The sequence below is a fragment of the Cetorhinus maximus genome, chromosome 13, assembly GCF_964194155.1.
Source record: "Cetorhinus maximus chromosome 13, sCetMax3.hap1.1, whole genome shotgun sequence".
Classification (NCBI taxonomy): domain Eukaryota; kingdom Metazoa; phylum Chordata; class Chondrichthyes; order Lamniformes; family Cetorhinidae; genus Cetorhinus; species Cetorhinus maximus.
Genome location: NC_135891.1, coordinates 89,296,416 through 89,322,306, shown reverse-complemented (window position 1 = coordinate 89,322,306; position 25,891 = coordinate 89,296,416). Strand labels below are relative to the sequence as shown.

The window sequence follows — 25,891 nt, the reverse complement described above, 5'->3', positions numbered from 1 at the left end:
AGTGACCACAATATGATTGAATTTTACATTTATTTTGAGGGAGAAACAAGTGTGCCCAAGACTAGTATTTTAAACTTAAATAAGGGTAAATATGTGGCATGAAAGCTTAGCTAGCTAAAGTGAGCTGGGATACTAGGCTAGTGGATAGATCAATATAGATGCGGTGGCAGACATTTAAGGGGATATTTCAGAATACTCAGAATAAGTATATTCCGACTATAAAGAAAAACTCTAAATGGAGGACCCACCGCCTGTGGTTAACTAAAGTTTAAGGAGAGCATCCAATCTTAAAGAAAAAGCATATAGCTGCGCAAAGATGAGTGGCAGGTCAGATGTTTGATCGGAATACAAAGAACGGCAGAGAATGACTGAAAGGTTAATCAGGAGAAAGAAATTAGAGTATGAGAGGAAGCTAGCTAGAAATGTAAAAACGAATAGCAACAGATTCTACAGGTATTTAAAAAAGGAAAAGAGTAAGTAAAGTGAGTGTTGGTCCTCTAGAGAGTGACAATGGGGAGTTAAAGTGGACAGTAAGGAAATGGTGGATTAAATGAACAAATATTTTTTTTCTGTCTTCACTACAGAGGATACAAAAACCATTGCAGTAATAGCTATAAAACAGGAGGTGGAAGGGGAACTTAGTGAAATTACAATCACTAGGGAAGTGATACTGAGCAAACTGATGGAGCTGCAGGCTGACAAGTCTTCAGGCCCTGATGGACTTCACCCTAGGGTCTTAAAAGAGATGGCTAATGAGGTAGTACTTCGTGTTAATTTTCCAAAATTCTCTAGATTCTGGAAAGGTTCCATCAGATTGGAAAGGAGCAAATATGACCCCTTATTCAAGAAGGGAGGGAGGCAGAAAACAAACTATAGGCTACTTAGCTTGACGTCTGCCATGGGGAAAGTGTTAAAATTGATCATTGAGGTAATAGTTGGGCACTTAGAGAAGCTCCAGGTAATCAGGAAGAGCCAGCCTGGTTTTGTGAAAGGGAAATTGTGCTTAACCAATTTATTGGAGTTCTTTGAAGGAGTAACATGCAGTGTGGATAAAAGGGAGCCTGTAGACGTGCTGTATTTGGATTTCCAGAATGCATTTAATAAGGTGCCATATCAAAAGGTTTTTGCAGAAGATAAAAGCTCATGGTGTAGGGGATAAAGTATTAGCATGGATAGAAGATTGGCTGGCTGGCAGCAAAAGGAGTATGCATAAATTGGACTTTTTCTGATTGGCAGGATGTGTGAGTGCAGTCCTGCAGGAGCCTGTGCTGGGACCTTAACTTACAATTTATATCAATGACTTAGATGAGGGGAGTGAAGGCATGATAGCTAAATTTGCGGATCACACAAAGATAGATGGGAAAGTATGTCGTGAAGAGTACATTAGGAGGTTGCAGACGGATAGAGATAGGTTGAGTGAGTGGGCAAAAATTTGGCAGATGGAGTATAATGTGGGAAAATGCGGAGTTGTTCACTTTGGCAGGAAGAATAAAAAAGCAGAGTATTATTTAAGCAGAGAACCGCTGCAGAATTCCGAGCTGCAGAGGGATCTAGGTGTTTTAGTGCATGAGTCACAAGAAGTTAGTGTGCAGGTACAGCAAGTAATTAAGAAGGCTAATGGAATTCTATCCTTTATTACGAGAGGAATTTAACATAAAAGTAAGGATATTATGCTTAATTATACAGGGCATTGGTGCCTTCCGACTGTATACCACTGAGCCACCACCTCTGCTGGGTCTGTCCTGCTGGCGGGACAGGACATACCCAGGGATGGAGATGGTGGTGTCTGGGACATGATCTGTAAGATATGATTCCTTGAGTATGACTATGTCAGGCTGTTGCTTGACTAGTCTTTGAAACAGTTCTCCCAATTTTGCCACAAGCCCCCAGATGTTCGTAAGGAGGACTTGGCAGGGTCAACAGTGCTGCGTTTGCTGTTGTCGTTTCCAGTGCCTGGGTTGATGCTGGGGCGTCTGTCTGGATTCATTCCTCTTTATTGTCTTTTTAGAGGTTTAATACAACTGAGTGTCTTGCTCCATTTCAGAGTCAACCACATTATTGCGGATCAGGAATTACATGTAGGTCAGATCAGGTGAGGACGGCAGATTTCCTTCCCTAAAGGATATTAGTGAACCAGATGGGTTTTTGCGACAATTGACAATGGTTTCATGGTCATCATTAGACTTTTAATTCCAGATATTTTATTGAATTCAAATTCCACCATCTGCTGTGGTGGGATTTGAACACAGGTCCTCAGAGCATTACCCTGGGTCTCTGGATTACCAGTCCAGTGACAGTACCACTTTGCCATGCTGAGAATGTTTCCCTGTGTGAGAGTCCAAAATTAGGGGGCACTGTTTTAAAATTAGGGGTTTCCCTTTTAGGACCACTGAGAATTTTTTTCTCTCAGGATTGCCTGACTTTGGAACACTGCCTCAGAAAGCAATGGAGATGGGTCATTGAATATTTTTCAGGCGGAAGTAGATAGATGCTTGTTAGGCAAGGGAATCAAAGGTTATCGGGGGTAGATGGGAATGTGGAATTCAAATTACAAACAGATCAACCATGCTAATGAATGGTGGAGCAAGCTTGAGGGGCCAAATGGCCTCCTTCTGCTCCTATTTCATATGTTCAATGAGATTGCCTCTCATTCTCAAATTCAGAGAATATAGACCCACTTTACTCAGCCTATTATCATTGGTCCCTGGGATGAGTTGGTTGGCCTATTTACTGAACCTTTGCTGTATCGATTCCAATGCAAGTATATCCTTCCTTAAAAATGGAGACCAAAATTGCACACAATATTCCAGATATACAGTTGTAGCAAGGCTTCTTTTTTCCTCCTCTCCATTCCCTTTGCAATAAAGGCCAACATGCCATTTGCCTTCCTAATTGCCTGCTGTACCTACATGGTAACGTTCTGCATTCCTTGTGCAAGCACACCCAAGTCTCTGAACATCAACATTTACACGTTTCACACCTTGCAAAAAATATTTCACTTTTCTATTCTTTCAACCAAAGTGAATGACCTCACACTTACCCACATTATGCTCCATCTGCCATCTTGTTCCCACTTACTTAACCTGTCTATGGCTCTTTGCAGCAGCAGTCTTTCTGTCCTGACAGCTTACATTTCCAAGTAGCTTTGCATCGTCAGCAAACTTGGATACATTACTCTCTGTCTCTTCATCTAAGTCATTAATATAGATTGTAAATAGCTGAGGCTCCAGCACTGATCCTTGCAGTACCCTACTAGTCACAGCCTGTCAACTTGAAAGTGCCCGTTTATGTCTACTCTTTGCTTCCTTTCCACTGACCAATTCTCTATCCGCGCTACTATATTACCCTGAACTCCATGAGCCGTTTTCTTGCCAATGGACTTTTTGTGTAGTATCTTATCAAATGCATTTTGGAAATTTATATCCTAATGCAGCAAGACCTGCACAATATTCAGGCTTGGGCTGACAAGTGGCAAGTAATGTTGGCGCTACACAAGTGCCAGGCAATGACCATCTCCAACAAGAGAGAATAAAACTGTCCCCCGCTATCAAGATCCTGTAGGATACCATTGACCAGAAACTGAACTGGACTAGCCATATAAATACTGTGGCTACAAGAGAAGGTCAGAGGCTCAGAATCTTGCGGCGAGTAACTCATCTCCTGACCCCCAAAACCTGTCCACCATCTACAAGGCACAAGTCGAATGTTTTTGAATACTCTCCACTTGCCTGGATGAATGTAGCTCCAACAACACTGAAGAAGCTTGACCCAAAGCAGCTCGTTTGATTGGCACCCCATCCACAAACATTCACTCGCTTCACCACCAATGCAAAGCGGCAGCAGTGTGTACCATCTACAAGATACACTGCAGAAACTCACCAAGGCTCCTTAGGCAGCACCTTCCAGACCCATGGCCACTACCATCCAGAAGGACAGGGGCAGCAGATACATGAGAACACCACCACCTGGAAGTTCCCCTCCATGCCACTCACCACCCTGACTTAATATATTACTGTTCCTGCACTGTCACTGGCTCAAAATCCTGGAACTCTCTTCCTAACAGTACTGTGGGTATACTTACACCACATGGACTACAACAGTCAAGAAGGCTGCTCACCACAACCTTTTCGAGGGCAATTAGAGATGGGCAATAAATGCTGGCCTAGCCAGCATTTCACGGTTCATATCCCGTGAAAGAATGTAGTTCCAAGACAGGACAAGTGTGTGACTTGGAAGGGAACTTGCAGGTGGTGGTGTTTCCATCCACCTTTTGCTCTGCTTCTTCAAGGGCCTGTCTAGGTGGTAAAGATCACAGGTTTGGAAGGTGTTGCCAAAGAAAACTTGGTGAGTCGCTGCAGTGCATCTTGTAGGGGGAAATAAATGTTGGCTTAGTCAGCGATGCCCACATCCCATGAATGAATTTTTAAAAATCTTACTGGTTCCCCTTTACCCTACTAGTTACAACCTCAAAAAACTCTTAGTAAATTTGTCAAATAGGACTTTTTGTAAAACCACGTTGACATGTACTGATCATACCATGCTTTAAGCGCATTGTTAGAATTCCTTTAATGATAGATTCCAGCATTTTGCCAATGACTGCTGTCAGACTAACCGGCCTGTAGTTCCCTGTTCTCACACTCCCTCCTTTCTTGAAAAGGAGTGTTACATTTGCTAACTTCCAATCTAGTGAGTCCATTTCCTGAATTTCAGGAATATAAATGCAAGCTGTTGTCATTGTTGTTGAAGCTGTATCTGATTCTTTCCCTTTATTACTCTACGTAGACGTCACTTTGGATGTTATAAAAAAATAGGTGGTTGTGTCTGTGCTGAGAAGGCTCAAGAAATACCATACAAAATCAAGGTTGGGGTAAGACCAGTATCTAACTGGTTTTACCCTTTGTTGCTGCTCGCTTTATGTAAAAAGAAAAAAAATGTGGGACATGGCATAAATCAGCTCTGGCCTCATTCTCCAAGCTCCGGTTACCAGTCCCATCATGTTAATGATGCAATCGTATAGTCCTGTATTTATAAACCTGTTCATGCATTTTGAAAGAATTGTCTTCAATAAAGTATGTACAGCTTTGAATATTGTTACTTAATAAAGTAGTAGATCAAGTGACAAAAAGGCCTTCTCATAGTAAACAGAATCTTACAGGAGAGATTATTCAGTGCTTGTAACAATTCCTCCAACCAACCCCCATATCTCATTTTTAATGAGAGTTTTAAATTGATGAACCACCACTGGCTCTTTTTTTCGGAGAAAATGGTCTTTCCTTATTCACCTTCAAAGCCCTTAATAGCTTAAAAAAATCTACTAAGTCTTCTTATAACCTCTATGCTCCAATGGAAAAAAATGCAGAATGTCAATTTCCCATCAATTATCATTCTCATTCCTTGTATTATGGTGGTGAATCTATACTGTGTTCTGTGTGGCTTAAGCGCTCTTTGTTTATTAGTGTGTTTAAAGCTTAAATATGCTATCACTATGGACAAACAATTTCTCTTAACCTTTATTACTCAAGTGCTTCATGTGTCTATTTATTTTTATGGCTTTATCTTCATGCACTTGGACTTTTGAGAAATTTTGTATTTACTATTTAAATTTATTGCTGTTTAGCAGCTATCATTAAGTTTATGCTGTCAAACCCTGTATTTCCTTCCAAGTTGCACCAACTTATATTTTGCAGTTATGCTGGGTGTTACCTTTGGCAGCATTAAATTGTATCAGCAACCTATTCATCTATTCTGATAATCTGCCCATGTGCCCCTAAAGTCTTTTGCACTTCATGCTATTCACAAAACTTTTTTGGTGTCCTCAAATGCCAGTATTGTGTTCCATGTGCCCAAGTACAAATTACTTTCATATATTGAGAACAATATGAGCCCAGCACTGATCCATGGACTATACTGCTTCCAATCATTCTCTAATCTGTGCAGCATGAATTACTCCTAACCATTTGATTTTTGTCCATTAGCCAACATCTATCTGCTCCATTTCCACTTGTCATGTGCCTGAACAGCTCCATTGTGACTTTTTTCATTTCCTCCTCTATCCTTCGTAAGCCTGAGTTATTTATCAAATTTAATGCTTATTCATGCTGATTTAGTAGATGTATGTCTGTGTGATCAAAAGGTTTTTTGAGAATGACAAAGCTCATTTTATATAGGTTGAATTTTACTGGTGGGGGACACACTGCTCACCCCACCCCATTAGAAAAGTCAATTGCAAACTGACCAACTTTAAAAAAGGCAGCCCTGCAGTGATATTACACGATGTGTGGCCTGAACAGATAGAGAGTGGGACTTCTGCCCCTCACTGGAAGGAAGTCCAGCCCTCAAGCTGCCAGCTAATCTGATTGGCCGCCAACTCTTGCAGTTCCAGCAGTGTTAGAACTCAGTTGTGGCCGCTGCTGGCACTGGAAGCATCTCCACGAGTAAGACAGCATAGATTCCAGAGACAGGTAGTCAGACCTTTTTGGGCAGAGGGGGATCAAGCATCCAGGGGTCAGGGGGGCGGCAGGGGTGGTAATTTGGAGGCCAGGTAGCGAGACACACAGGGGAGGGACTGACAGTCTTACAGAGGGCTGTTGTCACCAATGCGCACAGGGCACTGGCTGAAGGAGGTATCCCCCCTCTCCTTCCTGCCCTTTCACCAACTTTGGTGGAAAAAAACGCCTTCCCACTCTCGCCTGCCTTCCACTGCCCAGTGTATTTTGGTAGTGGAGGCAAATTTTGGTTCTTAAGTAGCCATTAATTGGCCACTTAAAGGTGTTACTCGGCCTAGGGATGGGCAGCCTAGTGGGCATCTTACCCCACCCCCTGTATTATGGGGACATGGTCGGGGCGGTAGGTGAGAAGGCGGTGGGCTACCCACCTGGCATATTTTACATCTTCCCCTGCTCTGCTGGAAACATGTCAGTGAAGAGGGCTGTAAAATCCAGCCCATAGGAGTTTTACAGGGATAGAGCTGGGGAGTTAGAATACATCTTAAATTAATACTATTTTCCTCACTAAAACCAGTCACATTAGGAGCATTTTCTTCGCGTTACTGTTATGCACAGCATTTTCTGTGGTGATGAGTACTTGAGGTTCAGGACTCATTAAATAATAAAATACATCAATTAACCAAAAAAACCCCAATAGCATTGCTCTCCACATTACTTTTACTTCATCTTTACATTTCCCCATGGTATCTTGTTGGAGTGAAAAAGGTAATTTTTGATATAGGACAGTTAGTAAATATCAAAGTTCCAGAAACATATAGCTTAGAATATGAATCAAAATTGGCATTTAATTCTGCCAACAAACACCTGGATATGCTATTTGTAAAATGTTTTAAATTTTGAGGTGTGATGAGCAGTTACCCTTTTCAATGCAGCAATCCTGAAGCAGTTGTGTAAAGAAAATTGCATAACAAGATAACATACACTTTTCAGTGCATCTCATAAGCGATTCTCAAGGGCAGTTAGAGATAGGCAATAAATGCTGGCCTAGCCAGCAACGCCAACATCCCGTGAAAGAATAAAAATAATGACGTGCTTTCTTAATTGTACTTGTCTTTTGGAGAGTTGTTGCAGCAGGACAAATCCAACCTGGACAATTACTGTCCCATCAGTCTACTCTTGATCATCAGCAAAGTGATGAAGGGGTCGTCGACAGTGCTATCAAGTGGCATTTATTCAGCAATAACCTGCTCACTGAAGCTCAGTTTTGGTTCTGCCAGGGTCACTCAGCTCCTGATTACAGGCTTGGTTCAAACATGGACAAAAGAGCTGAATTGGAGGTGATGGGAGAATGACTGGCCTTGACATCAAGGCAGCATTTGACCGGGTAGGGCATCAGGAAGCCCTAACAAAATTGAAGCCAATGAGAATAAAGGGGAAAACTCTCCACTGGTTGGAGCACAAAGGAAGATGGTTATGGTTGTTGTCGGAGGTTGACATTCTCAATCCCTGGACATCGCTGCAGGAGTTCCTCAGGGTAGTGTCCGAGGCCCAACCATCTTCAGCTGCTTCATCAATTACCTTCCCTCCATCATAAAATCAGAAATGAGGATGTTTGCGGATGACTGTGCAATGTTCAGCACCTTTCATGACTCCTCAGATACTGAAGCAGTCTCTGCCCATCTGCAGCAAGACCTGGACAATACCCAGGCTTGGGCGAATAAGTGACAAGTAACATTTGCGCCCCACAAACTTTATGCAATGACCATCTCCAACATGAGAAAATCTAACCATCACCCCATGACACTCAATGGCATTACAATGCTGAATCCCTCACTATCAACATCCTTGGGGTTACCATTGACCAGAAATTGAACTGAACCAGTCATAAATGCTGTGGCTACAAGAGCAGGCCAGAGGCGAGTAACTCACCTCCTGACTCCCCAAAGCCTCCCACCATCTATAAGGCAGAAGTCAGGAGTGTGATGAAATACTTTCCACTTGCCTGGATGACTGCAGCTCCACCAACACTCAAGAAGCTCGACACCATCCAGGACAAAGCAGCCTGCTTGATTGGCACCCCATCCACCACCTTCAGCATTCACTCATGCAAAGCGACAGCAACATGTACCATCTATAAGATGCTCTGCAACAACTTACTAAGGCTCCTTCGACAGCACCTAACACACTACCTGGAAATTCCCTTCCAAGCTACTTACCATCCTGACTTAGAAATATACTGCCGTTCCTTCACTGTCACTGGGTCAAAATCCTGGAACTCCCTCCCGAATGCACTGTGGGTGTACCTCCACCACATGGACTGCAGTGTTTCAAAGGTGGCTCACCAGCGCCTTCTTGAGGGCAATTGGTTATGAGCAGTAAATGCTGGCCTAGCCAATGACGTCCACCTCCTGTGAAAAGAATTTAAAAAAATTAAACCACTTGAAGCTTAAACAATGTATAGCAGTGTTAAAGCAGTTTGTATCCAACATACTAAAAATGCTACCTCACAATTGGAATGGATATTACTTGAGGTTTTTATATTTGAAATGTCAGGGCAAGGGAGATTGATCATCTGAATGTAGCTTGGAGAGCAAGCACACCAGAATGAGAGCTTATTTATTTCATCTTGCAGGTGAAATATAGTCATTATGTAGAATAAATCAGGTTAAGCAATGAAGTCAAGTGCACATAGTATACAATAATTACTCCCTGTCATGCTTTATTGCTCTGGGTTTATTTAACTAAATTCTCTTGCTTCACATTTTTCTCTTGACTAGTGATTTCTGGTTAAAGTTGAACAGGTTCCAGGATAGTTACTGAAGAGTCATATAGCCATGGTAACTTAATTGGTTCTGTTTATAATGGAATATTTCAAGAAATGAAGTGCATCTTAAATTCTGTGAATTAAATTATCTTGGAATTTTGTACATAAATTACTTTGAAACACTGAACACAACATTTATAAATATGGGTATATAAATGGAAAATGTTGGATATACCCAGCAGATCAGACAACATCTGTAGCGAGAGAAAAACGGAAGCTACCTTTCAGGTTGGTGACCTCTTGTCAAAACTTTTGCCAGTTCTGAAGAAAGGTCACTGACTTGTAAAGTTGACTGTTTCTCTCTCCACAGATGCTGCCTGACCGACTGAGCATTTTCTATTTATATTTCAGATTTCCAGCATCCACCATATTTTATCTTTGTATAAATATGGATTTTCTGGGGAGAACATTTTGAACTTTACAGCTAAATTAAATACTAGTGGAAACAATGTAAATTAAAAGCTTTGCCGAAACATTTTTGACAGCACTAAAGTTTGTGTATTTTTATTCCCCTTGTATAATGTTGTGATAGCAGTACGCTAAAAAGGAATGCATGGCAGCAGATGCAAGGGATATTATATCAATGTATTTGGGTGAATGAGCATGGAGATACATTTACAGTAAAGTCCCGCCATTTGTGACTTCCTCTTTCGTGAATTTGCTTATGCACGCAAAAGTCTTTGTACACCAGTTCACCAATTCCACGCAAAATGCTCACTTATCTGCGGTTTTAAAAATAAAAAACAGAAGCCATCTTTAGAAAATGCTGAAAGAAAGAAAAACCGCCTAAATAACATTAAAAAAGGGAAGGTGTCCATGACATATTTCCTGCAGTAGAAAGCGTGCACTGCTTGTGCCTTGTCTGCCATTGTTTACATGTGGCTGTTCCTTCTAGCTGCAATTTAATTCCTGATCGCAGTCCACCTCCACTCCCAAGTAAAGTACTTTATACATGTAAAATCCTTTATACATGTAAAATTTTAGGATGGCTGGAACCTATCTAATTGACTCCCATTGTAAAGTATGTTTGTTGTTCATAATTTCGTCTCGCCATTTGCGAGATTTCACGGGAACATAACACGCTGAATGGTGGGACTTTACTGTAATTGAAATCTCATGACTATCCTTAGAAATTAATAAGCTCTAAGCTGATATCAGATCTCACTTTTAATGAAGCATAAAGAAAAATTACAGCACAAAATACAACATTTGATGGTTTCTGCAATCTATATGGGGAGTGTTAAAACTAATGTACTGTGTCACAAGTGCAGTATTTTTTTAAAAAAAGATTATGCTCTGGTAACAGTATAATGACACTTGCTTTCTGGCTTCTCTGCCTTTGCAACTTTGAGTTTTGTAAATGGAATCCAACCTGTCGATAGTATCCATAACCATAAAGATGCAGGTTTTCCCAAGGGGAGTACTGACAGTCCTACTTTTCTATTTTATTAATGTTGTAGAGTCCATTGGGTAGCACAGCCCACAGATTAAATGGCTGATAGTAGGCAACTCAACAATTGTTGTAATTGAAAGATCTGTTTATTCAAGGGAGTGAGTGGAATTGCTAGATTCACAATCATACAGGTAACTCAGTCAGCAAATACACTGCTTCCAATCTTACATGGTCATATGTACATTTATCACAAATGTCTGTTAATATGATTCATTTTAGTAAATACATTTCTTCTATAATGCCATAATGCTCCTAGCCCATGCAATTTTCTTTTACAAAAGCTATGTGGAAGAATATTGTTTCATTGTTTAGGTTGTTAGATTGGCTAGTGATTTGATATTTGGAGGTCATTAACAACATACCAATAGGTTTACATCACCATATAATATTTAATATAACTTCAACGAAAGTTCTGGAATAAAGCAGCATGTAACTGACTCATTGACAAAAAGACCACAAGTTTGATGTTTATTTGATACAAGACCACTTATCTCTATTGGGGTGGCAGTAAAACATGCTTGGCTCTGTTGTACCACTCACCTCAGTAAGAAGATTGTGTTCAAACTCTGATATACAGCTTGAATATATAGAACTGAATTTTAACCTGAAAAAACAGGCATGTTTTGGTAAGATAGCAGGGTTAAAGTCTGAAAAATCTGTTTCCTGACCCAAACCCACCTCCAACCCAACCATTTCCATCTTTAACTGAATCTGAAAGTTGAGTGAGTGATCAAATTGACCAGGGAGGCAGATTAGAACTTAAAGTATGATAATGAAGCTGTGAGGCTCATTGTCTTTCATTGACTTTAATTATTGTTGGCCTGGCTTTCTGTGTGCTGATCGCTTCATTAGGCAAGGGCTTGGTGAATTCAGAAACTAAGTGGTTTCCCAACTACCTCATGGGTCCAGATGGCCAGCCTGAGAAACCTCCACAATCTGGCAACTCCACACCCCCTCCTCCACCGAATAGACCTTCCCCTTGAGGTTTCTGAACAATCAGGCTGGTCTCTGGCCATGGAAGCTTCCACTCCACGTTATTGGGGAAATCTGAAATTGCAGGTTCCCAAGGTTTTGAATTCTACTGCTCCCTGCGGGTCAGGTAAGTAAAATTTCTCCCCATCATGTAGACTGACGCTTCAATGCACTATCAAAGGAGTGCTATATTGTTGAGAGGCACTGTTGTCTAGATGAGACTTTAGACCAAGCTCCCGTCTCCCCATTCAGCAATATGTAAGTATTTGAAGAGAAATTCTCTTGCTGTTCTAGTTACCATATATCTCTCAACTAATGCCACTGAAACAGATTAACTAGTCATTTATCTTGATGCTGTTTATGGGGTCCTTCAGTGTGTAAGTTGGCTGCTGCATTTGTTTACATCACAATGACTAAACCACTTTGTCAAGTAAATTATTTTTGATTTTGAATGTGAAATGCTCTATGTAAAAACATAAATGCTTTTGGGTTTGGGGCAATGGGGAGGGAAAAGTCATTACAAATCTCTCATGATTGCTATCTAGTATGTCCTGCTGGAACGTGGGTGTGAGAATATTTAGAAAGATAAAAATGGGATCAACTCTAATGTTCCTCTGTCACACTGACTACTGGCTAGTTACATGTTAAAACCGCTTCCACCATATATTTTATGTCACTGGCAGTAAATCCCGATACATGCACTATTATATTCTGTTATTGGTGCATCCTTATCAGGCTTTAGTTCAGGGAACTGGGAAAAATAATTATTGCAGTACAAACTAATGTTTTTTTACCTGTCCTAACATTGGGCAGAATATTGCCGTCGGCGTGCAGGACAGGTCCGACGTGTAAAATGACGCGCGATGATGTCAGGCCAGAGGCGACTGCGCGTCCGTCGAACTGTCAACGGCCTATTAAGGCCATTGAAAAAGCAATTAAAGTTGTTAACAACGCTGCCCATCCAACCTTAAGGTTGGCGGGCAAGTGAAGAGCCCAAGCAGCCTTCGTGTTTTTCAGGGAACCACGGGTGGGATGAGGTTTCCTGAAGTTTTTATAAAATAATGAGTTAGATTTTGCAAAATTCACAAGCATGTCCCAGCTCATGTGACAGTGTCACATGATGGGCCATCTTTAAATAATTTTTTACTCCCTTTATTAAAAAGTTTTATCAACTTAATCTCCCTGAGGCAGCTCTGTGCCTCAGGGAGATTGATGCACGAAAGAGCACAAGCCCCGACTCTCCCTTCTCCCCCCACCTGCACAGGTAGCGCTGAGCGCTACTGGCTGCGTATTACGCTGGGCAGGCCTTAATTGGCCCGCCCATGTAAAATGGTGGTGCGCAGCTGATTGCGGGTGGCGATCGGCTCCGCGCCCGCTTCCACCCAGCCTGCCCGACATAGGTAAGATTCTACCCATTGTGTCTGGAGCAGAACTTCAAAATTGTGAGCAACTTTGCCATCAGTTCTTGGCATCACAAGGTATTCTGGGGAAATGAGCTACCAATGGCTGTAGGCTGCATTTGGGATGGAGTAGGGTTTTGGGGAAAATATGGTCCACAGTGGTTCCTTTTTCTTCATCTCCCAATCACTCATGCTTCTTATCAACATCCTGCTCCTTTCAAATCACTCCTACCCTTTCACCTGTCACAACCTCCTCCCTATCCTACTATCCCACATACCAATCATGGCAATTCTTACCCTTTGTATTACATGTTCAACCCCTCCCTATATCTTCCTTTCTCCTTTGCTCTGCTGTCACTCGCATCACCCTTACCCGCTCTCTGCTGCCAATTGCTATTCACTTCCTCTCCTCCCCCAATACTCCACTCACTAGGTTGCTCAAGGTTAAAAGCCACTCATCCTTAACCTATTTCCTTGTTCCTGCTTGTTTTCCCCCTGTCACTTTTGATGCTTCATGCTCCTGTTTGCCACACTCTGAAAGCAAACAAAGCCCCCAAGTACAATTTTAAAAAATAGAATGAGAAAAGACTTTTCTCTCTATCTTTGTTTCACAAGTGTTAGTAATTAGGATTTTTGTCTCATGGACTTAAGGAATTGGAAACTACCTTTTCCAAATGTCATTAAACACTTCTATGATTAGCTGATCCAGAATTCACTTGCTTTGGAAAAATACATGAGGACTAACATGAAGTCTCTTCTATCCCCGTTTCTCTTTCCTGCGCCCCCCCCCCCCCCCCACACCACCAAGCATAAAGTAGTTTCCATAGTGCATAGAACAGATGTAGAAGCCATTACTTTTTTCTTCATTCTCTCTCCTGCAAGCACATGCTGCCACACACTCAGATGAACACAGGCATATTCTTTAAAGAAACACACCCAGTAAAGGGTGAAATTTGGCCACTTGGGCACGGTGGATATACTGAGCCTGCACAGTCAAATTCAGCAAGAGTCACAGCTCTGGGCAAATTTTTCAAGGTCCAAACCAGACTTGTGAAAGTTAAGACCTTCAAACACAAGACAACTCTGTGAATAAATTAACGTTTTGTGAAGTTGGTAATTCTTTAATTGGTTTAAACGGTTATTTTAGGCATTAGAAATGACCTTTGAGGGAATAAAAAGTTAAGTGAGAGTACATCAAATTAAAATTTCTTCTATCACGCTGTGATATTTCTAATGTTGAAAATGCCCATCTCAACAGCACCCATGGGAGTTAACATACAACAGGTACTTCTCTTCCAATGGGAGTGAGGCCCACATTCCAAATTTTTAAATATATTCAGCACACAAAATGTGAAGCAGAAGGGCAGAAATTTGCTTGACCTTGATTTTCCTTATGAATACAGGTCATGAAATTGGGGTCTCGTGATCTTCCTCATCTTTTAGGATTTAAGCAGGTCGTGTCAGAAAAGTTACCACGAGGATGGCTGACTTGTGGAGACCAAGCATTCATAGCGACGTCACCTTTTGATTAATGCAGCAAAGTAACCACCTGATTAGTCCAGGGTGACGTTCCACACATACCATGAGAACTTGCTTTGAATTTGTGAATGAGAGCTTGTTTATTATATTTGTTGAGTTATGGATTAAAAACTGGAAATAGTAAAAACTGAAGCGATAATGTTTAATTTGCTGATGCCCTTTGCCCTTTTTAATTTGCACAATGGGTAGATAGAGGTTTTTAATCACCGTTCTCACTGATTTGCATTCCAGCTTTGATATCCTGAATAGCTTTTCTAATCTACTAAAAAAAGATTGTAACCTGAACCAAAATTGTGCATTACAAGCAATAAGTATAATTTCAGATTAAATTGCCTTATCAAGAAAATTGACGTTTTGTTTCCATTTAGGGTGAACATGTATGTACATTCACATATGCATCTCAAGGAGGAACCAATGAGGTTAGTGGTGACCAAGTGAAATTGATGTACCTATGCTTAGTGTGTGGTTAAATTAATGCATATATGTTTGGAGCAGAATTGTTCAAAATATTTAAAGACCTTTGAATGGTGCAGTCATACAATACCACTGAGCAATGCAAGCAGACAGCCTAAAGTTCTGGTGTTTAAACATCTCTCTGCCTCCTCCCAATGATGCTTATGAAACAGGAAAATTTGCCTCCCTTAGACATGAATAGAGTTCCCAGTTTCCACAACAAAGTGCAAATTCTCCATAATCACTAAGTAATGTATCTTGTTTTGGAAAAATAGGAGAGAATAAACTTAATCTTAGCTGACCTGAGAGCCGTTATGTCTATAACTGCCACAAGCACCTATTTATACTCAGCTAAAATGTGGCATATTCTTTAAAGAAACACACCCAATAAAGGGTGAAATTTGGCCACTTGGGCACGATGGCTATACTGAGCCTGCACAGTCAAATTCAGCAAGAGTCACAGCTCTGGCTTGTGTTGGGGAAAATTTCCTGATTTGAAGATAAAGGTTACCTATTTTAGTAGACTCTGCTCATTCTTTGAATCCTTTATCCTTTGTAATTTCCCTGTTTGCTCTGTAACTAATCTGATGTTTTAATTGTTATGATTAGATAACTCAGGAAGCATGCTCTGTCCCTTCCAGCCACACACTACCATTTCCCTTTTTGCTTTATTGCCTTCTCCTCTCTCTAATTTATCATATCTTCTCTCACAAGATCCCTCACTCCCACTATTTAGTTTAAAGCTTTCTCTACCGCCCTAGTAACATGACTCACCAGAACATTTATCTCAGCAAGTGTCTCAGCAATTCTCCCACACCAAACTTTGAGCCAAGCATTCAACTCTCTAGATAAAAACAAAAAACTACTGCGGATGCTGGAAATCCAAAACAAAAACAGAATTACCAGAATTACAACTCTCTAACCTTATTTACCCTCCACCACTTTGCTAGTGGTTCAGGTAATAATCCAGAGATTATTACCTTTGAGGTTCTGGGTTTTAATTTGGTCCCTTGCTGCTCCTACTCTCTAAAGCAGAACATCTTTCCAAGTCCTGCTTACATGGACCGTGACAGCTGGATCCTCCCCCTCCCACTGCAAGTTCTGCTGCAGCACAGAGCAGACATCCTGAACCCTGCCACTGGGCAGGCAACACAGCCTTTTGGACTCTCATTCTTGGTTGCAGGGAACTGCATCTATATCCCTGGCTATATTGTTCCATACTGCCACTACAGTCCTATTAACTCTCCTCCGCTTGAATAGCTTGCTATGCCTAGGTCAGTGCACTCATCGACCCTGCAGCCCCTACTTTCATCTGTTCAGGTTGCAAGACCTCAAACCTGTTGGGCAATTGCAAAGGCTGAGGCTCCTCCACATCTACCTTTTTGATTCCCTCACCTGCCTCTTTCGCAGTCATGCTGCCCTGTATCTGACCATGGACCAAATCAGACAATCCTAAGGGGTGTGACCACCACCTGGAACAAACGTCCAGATAACTTACCCACCCTCCCTGATGCATCACAGCTCAGCCTCCAGCTCAATGACTCTGAGCCGAAGTTCCTCCTGCCACAGACATTTGCTGCAGACATGTTTACTTTGGATCACACAGGTGTCCATGAATTCCCACATTCTGCAGTGGCCACGCATTACCTGCCCTGCCATTTTTATAGCGTTTAATTAATTAAATAATTGTCTTTACTGATTTGCATTTTAATTAATGTCTCTAGTCCTGCGTGCTTATATTCTTATTTCAATAAATGTTCTACTTACCCTGATCGAAATTCTCCAGCTCACATGAAAAGAAAATACTCAACGGTCAATCTAATAAGCTTTACCACTATTTGTAAACCTTACACTACTAATAAAACCTTACAATTACTAAAATTATCCAAGTTTTGAAAGGTAAATGAGAAAAATACTCACCAACCAATTGACTACCTATTTTCCTGTAATATCACACTTGATTTTCTCAGAACTTGGCCGGTCACCTCTGGAGCCATGGACTGAGCTAGCTCTTGTAAAGCCTCCTGGCCTGCCGCTCTTTTATGAAGTCTTTTTATAAGGTAGCCACTTAAGTCCTCACTGCACCAAATTCCCTCATTTGCCAACTATCCAAGCGCTCACTGTGTCTAGCTGCACTGAGTGATGAGCTGCTTTCTTGTGCTTGCTTACTACTCACACTTGCTTAAAGAAGCTTCTTCAGATGTTTTTAGTGCTTATGTTTGAAACTTAAATTTGTGAAGATTAAGCATGTTAATATTTGCCTATCATTTAATCACTTTACATCTGATTTGAATGAATATTCTGCCAATTTTGTGTTTCTGTCTGATTTGACATCTCCCACACAAAAATTTGTTTCAATATGCTTTTTAGGAACCATAGTTTAAAAGACTGCAGCTTTTAATTTTCAAATCTTGCAGCTGCTGTGATTGTTGTAAATTAACTGACTATAGCACAGCAATAATGAAGGTTTTCTTTTATAAACGCCTTTGTTTGATGAAGCAAAATTGCTTTCTCCCTGCAGCGATGGCACATGAGTGTAGGCATCAGTGAGGACAACAAGCTGTTCTCTTGCTCTGTCTGGCGGTAAGTGAATAAGGATTTATGAGAGTGTTTTGAATAAGCACTGTTACGTGTAATAGACGTAGTTAAACCTATTTGGAATTCATTTAATAACTTCAGTGAAGCTTTTTGAGCAAGTAATCCAAACTTAGAAATAATGCCTAATATCAGTTATGCTGCTTTACTGTAGCATCAAGTCAACAATATAAATCAGAAAACTTTCATGGGACTATGGGAAAGAAAGTTAAGTTTGCCTTTTTTCAGTTTGCATGTTGACAAGATTATAATGGGGACAAATATTTGTATGGGCTCATTTTCACAACAAGCAGATGCAATATCTGTATTAAAAAACACAACTAATTTATAGTATTGTGTGTATTTATTTCTCAATTAACTAATCAGGAATGTTGACCTTGTACAGAATATTTTTAGTATGTGCTTCCCTAACATGCACAAAGGTGCAGCCATTCCACCATATTTCATTATTAACATTGATAATGTCTGCACATTTTGCAGATCAATTAATATTAAATTACTGGAATAGATTCAGAAAGAATATCTTCATCTGTATTTTCTAAATAAAAATCAACAGCTCCCTCAAATTGCTCCTGCACCTGCTCCCACCATCAGTGGAAGACCTGTGCTCACTAGTGCTTCACTGTAGTTTTACACAGTTCAAAATGCTCAAGAGACATTCGACATTTGGAAAGACAAAATCCATAATTATACTGATGCTCCACAGTCCAAGTGGCCATTTCACACAACCACCATTGTACTTCATCGAAATTTTCATGATTGCATGGAGAACTAAGCTGCATGTTTGTACCTCCTGAACTGATTGCTGAGAGTTATTGCAGAAGTCTTGGACCTCAGTTGTCTGCTTCCTATGTGGGTAGGGAATAATGCCTATTAAGTGGAAATGAATAGGATGAAAGGGAAGGGTGGATCTCATTTCAAAGGGAAAAGCTTTATAAAAAAAATGGGAACAAGAATGCCTTGAGTTAAATATTTTGCAAAACAACTTGGCCTTGACTATGGATGATTTTGACATTTTTTTCTTTTGCAGACCTCAGGGAAAATCCTACCTGTTCTTTACCCAGTTTAAAGCTGAAGTCACCAATGCTAAAATTGAATTTGCAAATGGTTTTGTAAGTGTAATTAAATTTTGTTTTTTGTCATATCCTTTTGCAAAATGGTAATGCCTGGTATTATGTCACGTTTTAAGTCCTTTCTTAAAGGCAAATAGTCTGGACAGTTTGAGTCAATGGGCTGAATTCTGTGCCCCCCCCCCCCATTAGTTCATTTGAAGGCAATGTCGGGGGCTTGCCTGCCTGCCGCCTTCCCTCTCACCCCTGCCCTGTCTCCCATGTTACGGTATGCAAGTAAGGCATCAGGCAGCCCGCCCACCTCTGGACCTAGGGTGTCATTCCACCTCCACAGTTGTAATACGTGCGGCAGAGGCAAGGCAGCAGCCTGTCAGCTTTCACTGTATGGGTTGCTGTTGAGCTGGGTGTCATCTTTGCCCATTGGCGGTTGGGCAGCCGGGTTTCTGGTCAGCGCAGTGCCGCTGGACTTTTCAGTGTCGGGGGTGCTGGTAATCCGTGCTTCCACCTCTACCCATAAATCCCCAGTAAATTGATTTCGTTTTTGCATACTAAATAGAGCAACTTGGGTGTGAAGTTGTCAGAATGTGATTCAGGGAAGAAACTGCTTTCAGGTGACAGTCATGAACTGTTTACAGTCATGCGTTGTAATCTGTTTTGAGGAACAATATAAGATGCAAGTATTCTTTATGTTTCAAAGTAAATCACATGCAACAGGTTACTTTAAAGTGCAGTGGCTGTTGTGCGTATGCAAAGTTTAAAGCGACAATTTATATTTATGTAGTGCCTTTAATGAATTCAGTGAGCTACCCTCTAATGCAAGAACAACAACATCAAAAAAGAAATAAAACTCAGCAGAGTATCAGATGTTAAAACTTGGCCAAGTAAAAAGTAGTCAGGAAAAAAAAAATCACATTGTCCAGGAGCTTGTTTACAGCTGAAAGGTCACTTTCCATAGTAGTTACTGGTACTTGAGTTTCTCACTGGAGCAGTCATGGCTGGTTGATTCTCATTACTCTTGGAGACAGTGGCGTTGATTCAGAAACCTCCTTTTAAGCACTCTCAATTTGCAGCAATTAGGTGTTCTGGTGGGTTTTCAAATTGCAAACAGCTCAGTTTTGCTGAGAGGTTTCAGAGAAAGAGATGGGGTAGGGCTGTTGCTGCTGTGGCAGTTTTTCTGGCTGTCAGCTCAAGTACGGTATGTTTTCACCCAAGAGCTGGGTCACATGACCTCTCTCTGGTTTCAACCTGGGTTATCTTAGCCACCACCTCTGAGAGCTCCATAAACTCTCTCAATCAAGCAACTTGTGTCCTTCACAAATGTAACATAGTAGCTACTGTAGGCCAGTGTCCTTTGCTTAATGTCCAACTGATGACCTTCGCTCAGATGACGAAAAGCTTGGGCAAAGAGGTAGGTTTTAAGGGTGGAAAGCAAGGTGGAGAGGTATAGGGAAGAAATTCCAGAGCATAATGTCTACGCAGCTGAAAGCACAACCAAAATGATGGAGCAGTTAAAATTGGGTATGCTCAAAAAGCCAGAATTAGATGAGCACAGATATATTGGAGGATTGTTGGACTGGAGGAGATTACAGAGATGGTGAGGGGTGAGGCCGTGATCGGATTTGAAAGCAAGAATGGGAATTTTAAAAGGAAGAGGTTGCTTCACCGGGAGATAGTGTAGGTCAGCGAGCACAGAACTTGAGTATAGCTGAAAAAAAACATTTTGTCGAAGCTATTCGACTTGCACTCATCAGGACAATTGTTAAAATACCAATGTCAGGGGAAACAGCAACGTTATACTGTATGGGAAGAGAGTGCCGATTGGTTGGCAAGTGGACTCTGGTAGAGGCGTTGCCATGGAGAATGCACCAGTTAATGGTGACTGACAGCTAACTGCCAAGCATTGTTTGAAATTTAAACCAGGCAGCTTGATTTTGATTGTTCAAGGCATTGCCTTGAGAATGAACCAGCAAATGGCTATCATTTATTTTGTTCAGCTGAAACAGGTGCAATGTGTGTACATGTTCTTCTGTTTGCAAAGAATAGGGCTCTGTGTATTAGTATATGTAGCTTCCGGTACACTCAAATGTGTCACACTGCAAGCTCAACTGTCAATCTTAAATTGGTTGTCAATGTAATTTTTTAGAACACTGAGGATTATTTTGCAAATGTTGTCCAATCATGGGATCACATCTAATGTTGGACACTGTATTTGAGTCTTGCAAGCACGGGCTGGTTGGGTACGGTACCTTGCCGGTTGTGAACAGCGAAGGGACATGCTGTTTGATACGATCAGCCAATCTTTGGGACGTACGGCCTACATACCTAGCATCGCACTGGCACTGAAATCCATATACCACTCATTTGTGTGATAGGCAGAATATCTTTTTGGCTTGACAGCAGCATTCTGTTAGTGGCGAATACCATTCGTGTTGCTAATGCACAACTAGCCTCACCTGCTGATCAAATTTTTGAGAACCCCCTTGCCATTCCAGGGTAATCTGAGGTAGACTAGGCACTTTTCAGGGCCAAAAGTGACAACCTTAGGCCCGTTTGTGAGTTTGCATGATATACAGCACAAAACGATCTGATCAGAGTAGAAATGGTTGTGCTTGTTGGAAGTCAGTCATCTCAGCTCCAGAACATCACTGCTGGAGTTCCTCAGGGTGTCCTCAGCCCAACCATCTTCAGCTGCTTCATCAAGAACCTTCCTTCCATCATAAAGTTAGAATTAGGGATGTTCGCTGATGATTGCACGATGTTCAGCACCATTCACGACTCCTCAGATACTGAAGCAGTCCATGTCCAAATGCAGCAAGACCTAGAAAATGTTCAGGCTTGGGCAGAAAAGTGGCAAGTAACATTTGTGTCACACAAGTGTCAGGCAATGACCACCTCCAACAAGAGAGAATCCAGCCATCGCCCCTTGATGTTCAATGGCATTACCATCACTGAATCCCCCCAGTATCAACATCCTGGGGGTTGCCATTGACCAGAAACTAAACTGGACTAGCCATATAAATACTGTGGCTACAAGAGCAGGTCAGAGGCTGGGAGCTGTGTGACGAGTAACTCACTTCCTGACTCCCCAAAGTCTGACCACCATCTACAAGGCACAAGTCAGGAGTGTGATGGAATACTCCCCACTTGCCTGGATTAGTGCAGCTCCCACAACACTGAAAAAGCTCGACACCGTCCAGGGCAAAGCAGCCCGCTTGATTGGCACCACATCCACAAACATTCACTCTCTCCACACCAACACACAGTAGTAGTGTGTATCATCTACAAGATGCACTGCAGGAGTTCACCAAGGCTCCTTCAACAGCACCTCCCAAACCCACGACCACTACTATCTAGAAGGACAAGGGCAGCAGATAGATAGGAACCCCACCGCCTGGAATTTCCCCTCCAAGTCACTCACCATTCTGACTTGGAAATATATCACCGTTCCTTCACTGTCGCTGGATCAAAATCCTGGAACTCCCTTCCTAACAGCACTGTAGGTGTACCTACACCACATGGACTGCAGCGGTTCAAGAAGGCAGCTCACCACCACCTTCTCAAGGGCAATTAGGGATGGGCAATAAATGCTGGCCCACCCAGCGAAGCCCACATTCCATGAATAAATTTTTTTAAAAATTACTCCGCAGGATGCCTTTGATGCGTCCTATCTCAGCATTAAGCTTGCATGGAGATGAGGGGAGGGGAGAGCATGTATTGACCAGTGAAGATAGGCTTGCAGTAGACTGTGGTGGAAAGCCCCCTGGCAAATTTCTCAACTAGTATGTCAAGTGAAGAGAGTTCATTCGACTGCTCCATTTCAAAGGTGAATTTGAACGCAGGATGGAGCCCATTAAGACATGCAAGAAAATTATTACATGCTGCTATGGATTTGATGGCATTGATAGATGAATGAGACTTGGTGCAAGTTAGGACATGAGCAACAGAGTTTTAAATGACCTCAAGCTAATGGAGTTTATTGAGAGAGAGCAGCCAGGAACCTGTTGGAATAGTCAAGTCTCGAGGTAACCAATTCATTAATGAGGGTTTCAGCAGCAGGCAATATTATGGAGTTGGAAATAGGCATTCTTATTGATGATGGAACATATGGGCGAAAGCTCAACTCTGGGTCAAGTATGTCACTAAGTTGTGAATAGTCTTGTCTAGTCTCACAATTGTTGGGGAGAGGGATGGAATTGGTAGCTAGGGAATGGGGTTTGGAGTGGGGACCAATAACAATGGCTTCCCAGTGTCTAATTGGAGGAAATTTCTGTTCATCCGTTAATGAATGTCAGGTAAGCAGTCTGCTAATTTAGCAATAGTGGAGTAGTTGAGAGAGTTGGTGGTGAGGTATAAAAATAGGCAGTAAGAGTTTCTATAAATATTTTAAAAAGAAACAAGTTAACAAACTGCGCGTTGGTCCTATAGAAAGTGAGTCTGGAGAATTGATAATGGAAAACAAGGAAATAGCAGATGAATTGAACAGGTATTTTGCATCAGTCTTCACTATAGAGATAATATCCCTGAAGCAGCTATGAATCAGGAAATGGGAGGGAGGAACTCAGGAAAATTACTGCCACCAGAGAAGTGGTAGTGAGTAAATTGTTGAAGCTGCGGGCTGACAATTGCCCGGGTCCTGGTGGACTTCATCCTAGGATCTTAAAAGAAGTGGCTAGTGCGATAGCTGATGCATTGGTTTTAATTTTCCAAAACTTCCTAGATTCGGGGAAGGTCCATTCAATTGGAAGATGGCAAATGTAACTCCATTGTTCAAAAATGGAGAGAGTCAGAAAGCAGGAAGCTACAGGCTAGTTAGCTTTACATCTGTCATGGGGAAACTGTTAGAAGCTATTATTAAATAAGCTATGGCAGTGTACTTGGATAAGTTCAAGGTCATCAGGCAAAGTCAACATGGTTTTGTGAAAGGGAAATCATGTGTAACCAACTTATTGGCATTCTTTGAGGAAGCGATATGTGCTGTGGGTAAAGGGGAATTGGTGGATTTACAGTATTTAGATTTCCAGAAGGCATTTGATGAAGTGCCACATCAAAGGTTATTGCAGAAAATAAAAGCTCATGATGTAGGGGATAACATATTGGCGTGGATAGAAAATTGGCTGGCTAACAGGAAGCAGAGAGTAGGCATAAATGGGTCTTTTTCAGGTTAGTAAGATATAACGAGTGGTGTGCCACAGGGATCAGTGCTGGGACTTCAGATGTTTACAATTTATATAAATGACTTGCATGAAGGGATGGATGGGATGGTTGCCAACTTTGCTGATGACACAAAGATAGGTAGGAAAATAAGTTGTGAAGAGGACATGAGGCTACCAAAAGATATGGATAGGTTAATGAGTGGGCAAAGATCTGGCAAATGGAGAATAATGTGGGAAAATGTGAAATTATCCATTTTGGCAGGAAGAATAAAAGAGAAGCATATTATCTAAATGGAGAGAGATTGCGGAGCTCTGAGATGCAGAGGATCTGGGTGTCTTAGTGCATGAATCACAAGAGACTAATGAAAAGAACATATCTTTTTACTTCTGTTGGACCGTGAATTAAAATTACAATGGCCACAGTTTGAAAGACACATCTACTGGAACAGGATGTGAGATATATACAGTTTTGCAGCCCTGGAACAGAGTGTACCATGAAAGACAGGATGGTGCTGGAAAGGAGTCCTGGACCAAGGGAGCTGCCTGACACCAGCATTTTAATCGGCTCCTGACCAGATGACCAGAGCTTGTGTGGTAGCAGTGCAGCAGAAAGCTCCTGACCTGCAAAGAGAAGACACTTAAAACCTCTTTTCCTCATATCTCTATAACCTGCTCTCTCACTAAGGAAACCCCTGTAAAAAGGAAAAGGGGAAAACCACTGTTGGAGACATTGAAAAGGAAGTTCTCAACCAGTGAACTAAACACTGAAAGTGCTGGAAGACCACCCCGTGTCACCTACAAAGACCTGAAAGGAATTTGGAAGACATCGATCAAAACTAACCCATCGAATCCTGTACTCCAGATTGGTGCTATTGAACCGTTTTATCCCATCCTTAAAATCCATGTTTTGTATGTCTTATGTGTCTTGTGTGAGTGTCAGGATTTAAGAAGGGGGTGGAGTTTAAGTTAGTGTTAGAAGTTAGCAATTCATATTTCTTTTGTCACTAGTTAAAGACAATTTGTTCAATACAGTTAATTACTTATTACGTTCACAAACCTGGTACTCATTTTCTGTTGACCTAAATTAAACAGTTGGGTAGAATTGGGACAATCTGGTGGTTTGGCCAAACTTTTCACATTTGTCGCAGCTCAGGGAACAGTGGGGCTTGATAGTACAGCACGCCATCCCCTGTGAGCCGTGACAGTATGTATTACAGCAAAATAAGGGTGATGTTTTCTTCCAAGTTGCTAAAAAAAATGACAATTGGCTGTTTCTGCCATTTTTTTTAGGATTTCAACAGCTGACGCTTTGATTTTAGCATGCTAGTGAGAAATCTTCACATTCTCATTAGTCAAGCATAGTGCATTTCAGAGGAGATAATTGTTACTGTCCATATTGTGTTTCAATTGACTTCAGTGTGATGATTAGGCAGATGGGAAACTGTAAAAATAAAATTAGTTATGTCAGCCGCTCAATTTAATGGTTTAGATCTAGAATTCTCAATGCGGCAGTGTTTAGAGAATAAAAACTGCGGCATCCTCTACATGACTATGTAAATCAATTGTTACATGTGTGACATTAATCTTAAAAGGAGATTTTGGTTTCTTATCTCTTCTACCTTAAATGTAATTGTAAAAAGAACTTTACAAGTACAAACACAAATATCTACCAGCAGCCATAGTAATTTTGTTAGATGAATGCAGGGTATTCTAATGTAGCTAGCAGGCATAGTAATCTTGTTAAATGAATGCAGGCTCATTGTTGGAATTGACACGTCTGAATCGGAAGATCGTGAATTCAAGCCTCAGTCTTAGATTTAAGAACATAATGGCCCGGATCTTCTGAGGAGCGAAAATCAACGTTGAACTGCCGTTCCACTCAAACTTTCTCCTGACTCGACGCTGCTCCGCACTTCTTGCTGGGTCTCTCCCAGAAGTGCAGAGCGTAGCATCCCTCGAAGAGCTCCATTGCAGCAGGGTAGAGTT

General features: G+C 41.4%; 1 protein-coding gene across 1 annotated transcript in view; it reads left to right on the top strand.

The window, feature by feature from the left end:
• Positions 1-25,891, top strand: part of mydgf (myeloid-derived growth factor) — a 78,341-nt gene that overhangs the window by 6,596 nt on the left and 45,854 nt on the right. Inside the window, exons 2-4 of the mRNA XM_078555712.1 lie at positions 15,003-15,053; positions 17,609-17,670; positions 18,713-18,794. Of these exons, the coding sequence (XP_078411838.1) occupies positions 15,003-15,053; positions 17,609-17,670; positions 18,713-18,794 (195 nt within the window). The remainder of the gene's footprint in view (positions 1-15,002; positions 15,054-17,608; positions 17,671-18,712; positions 18,795-25,891) is intronic.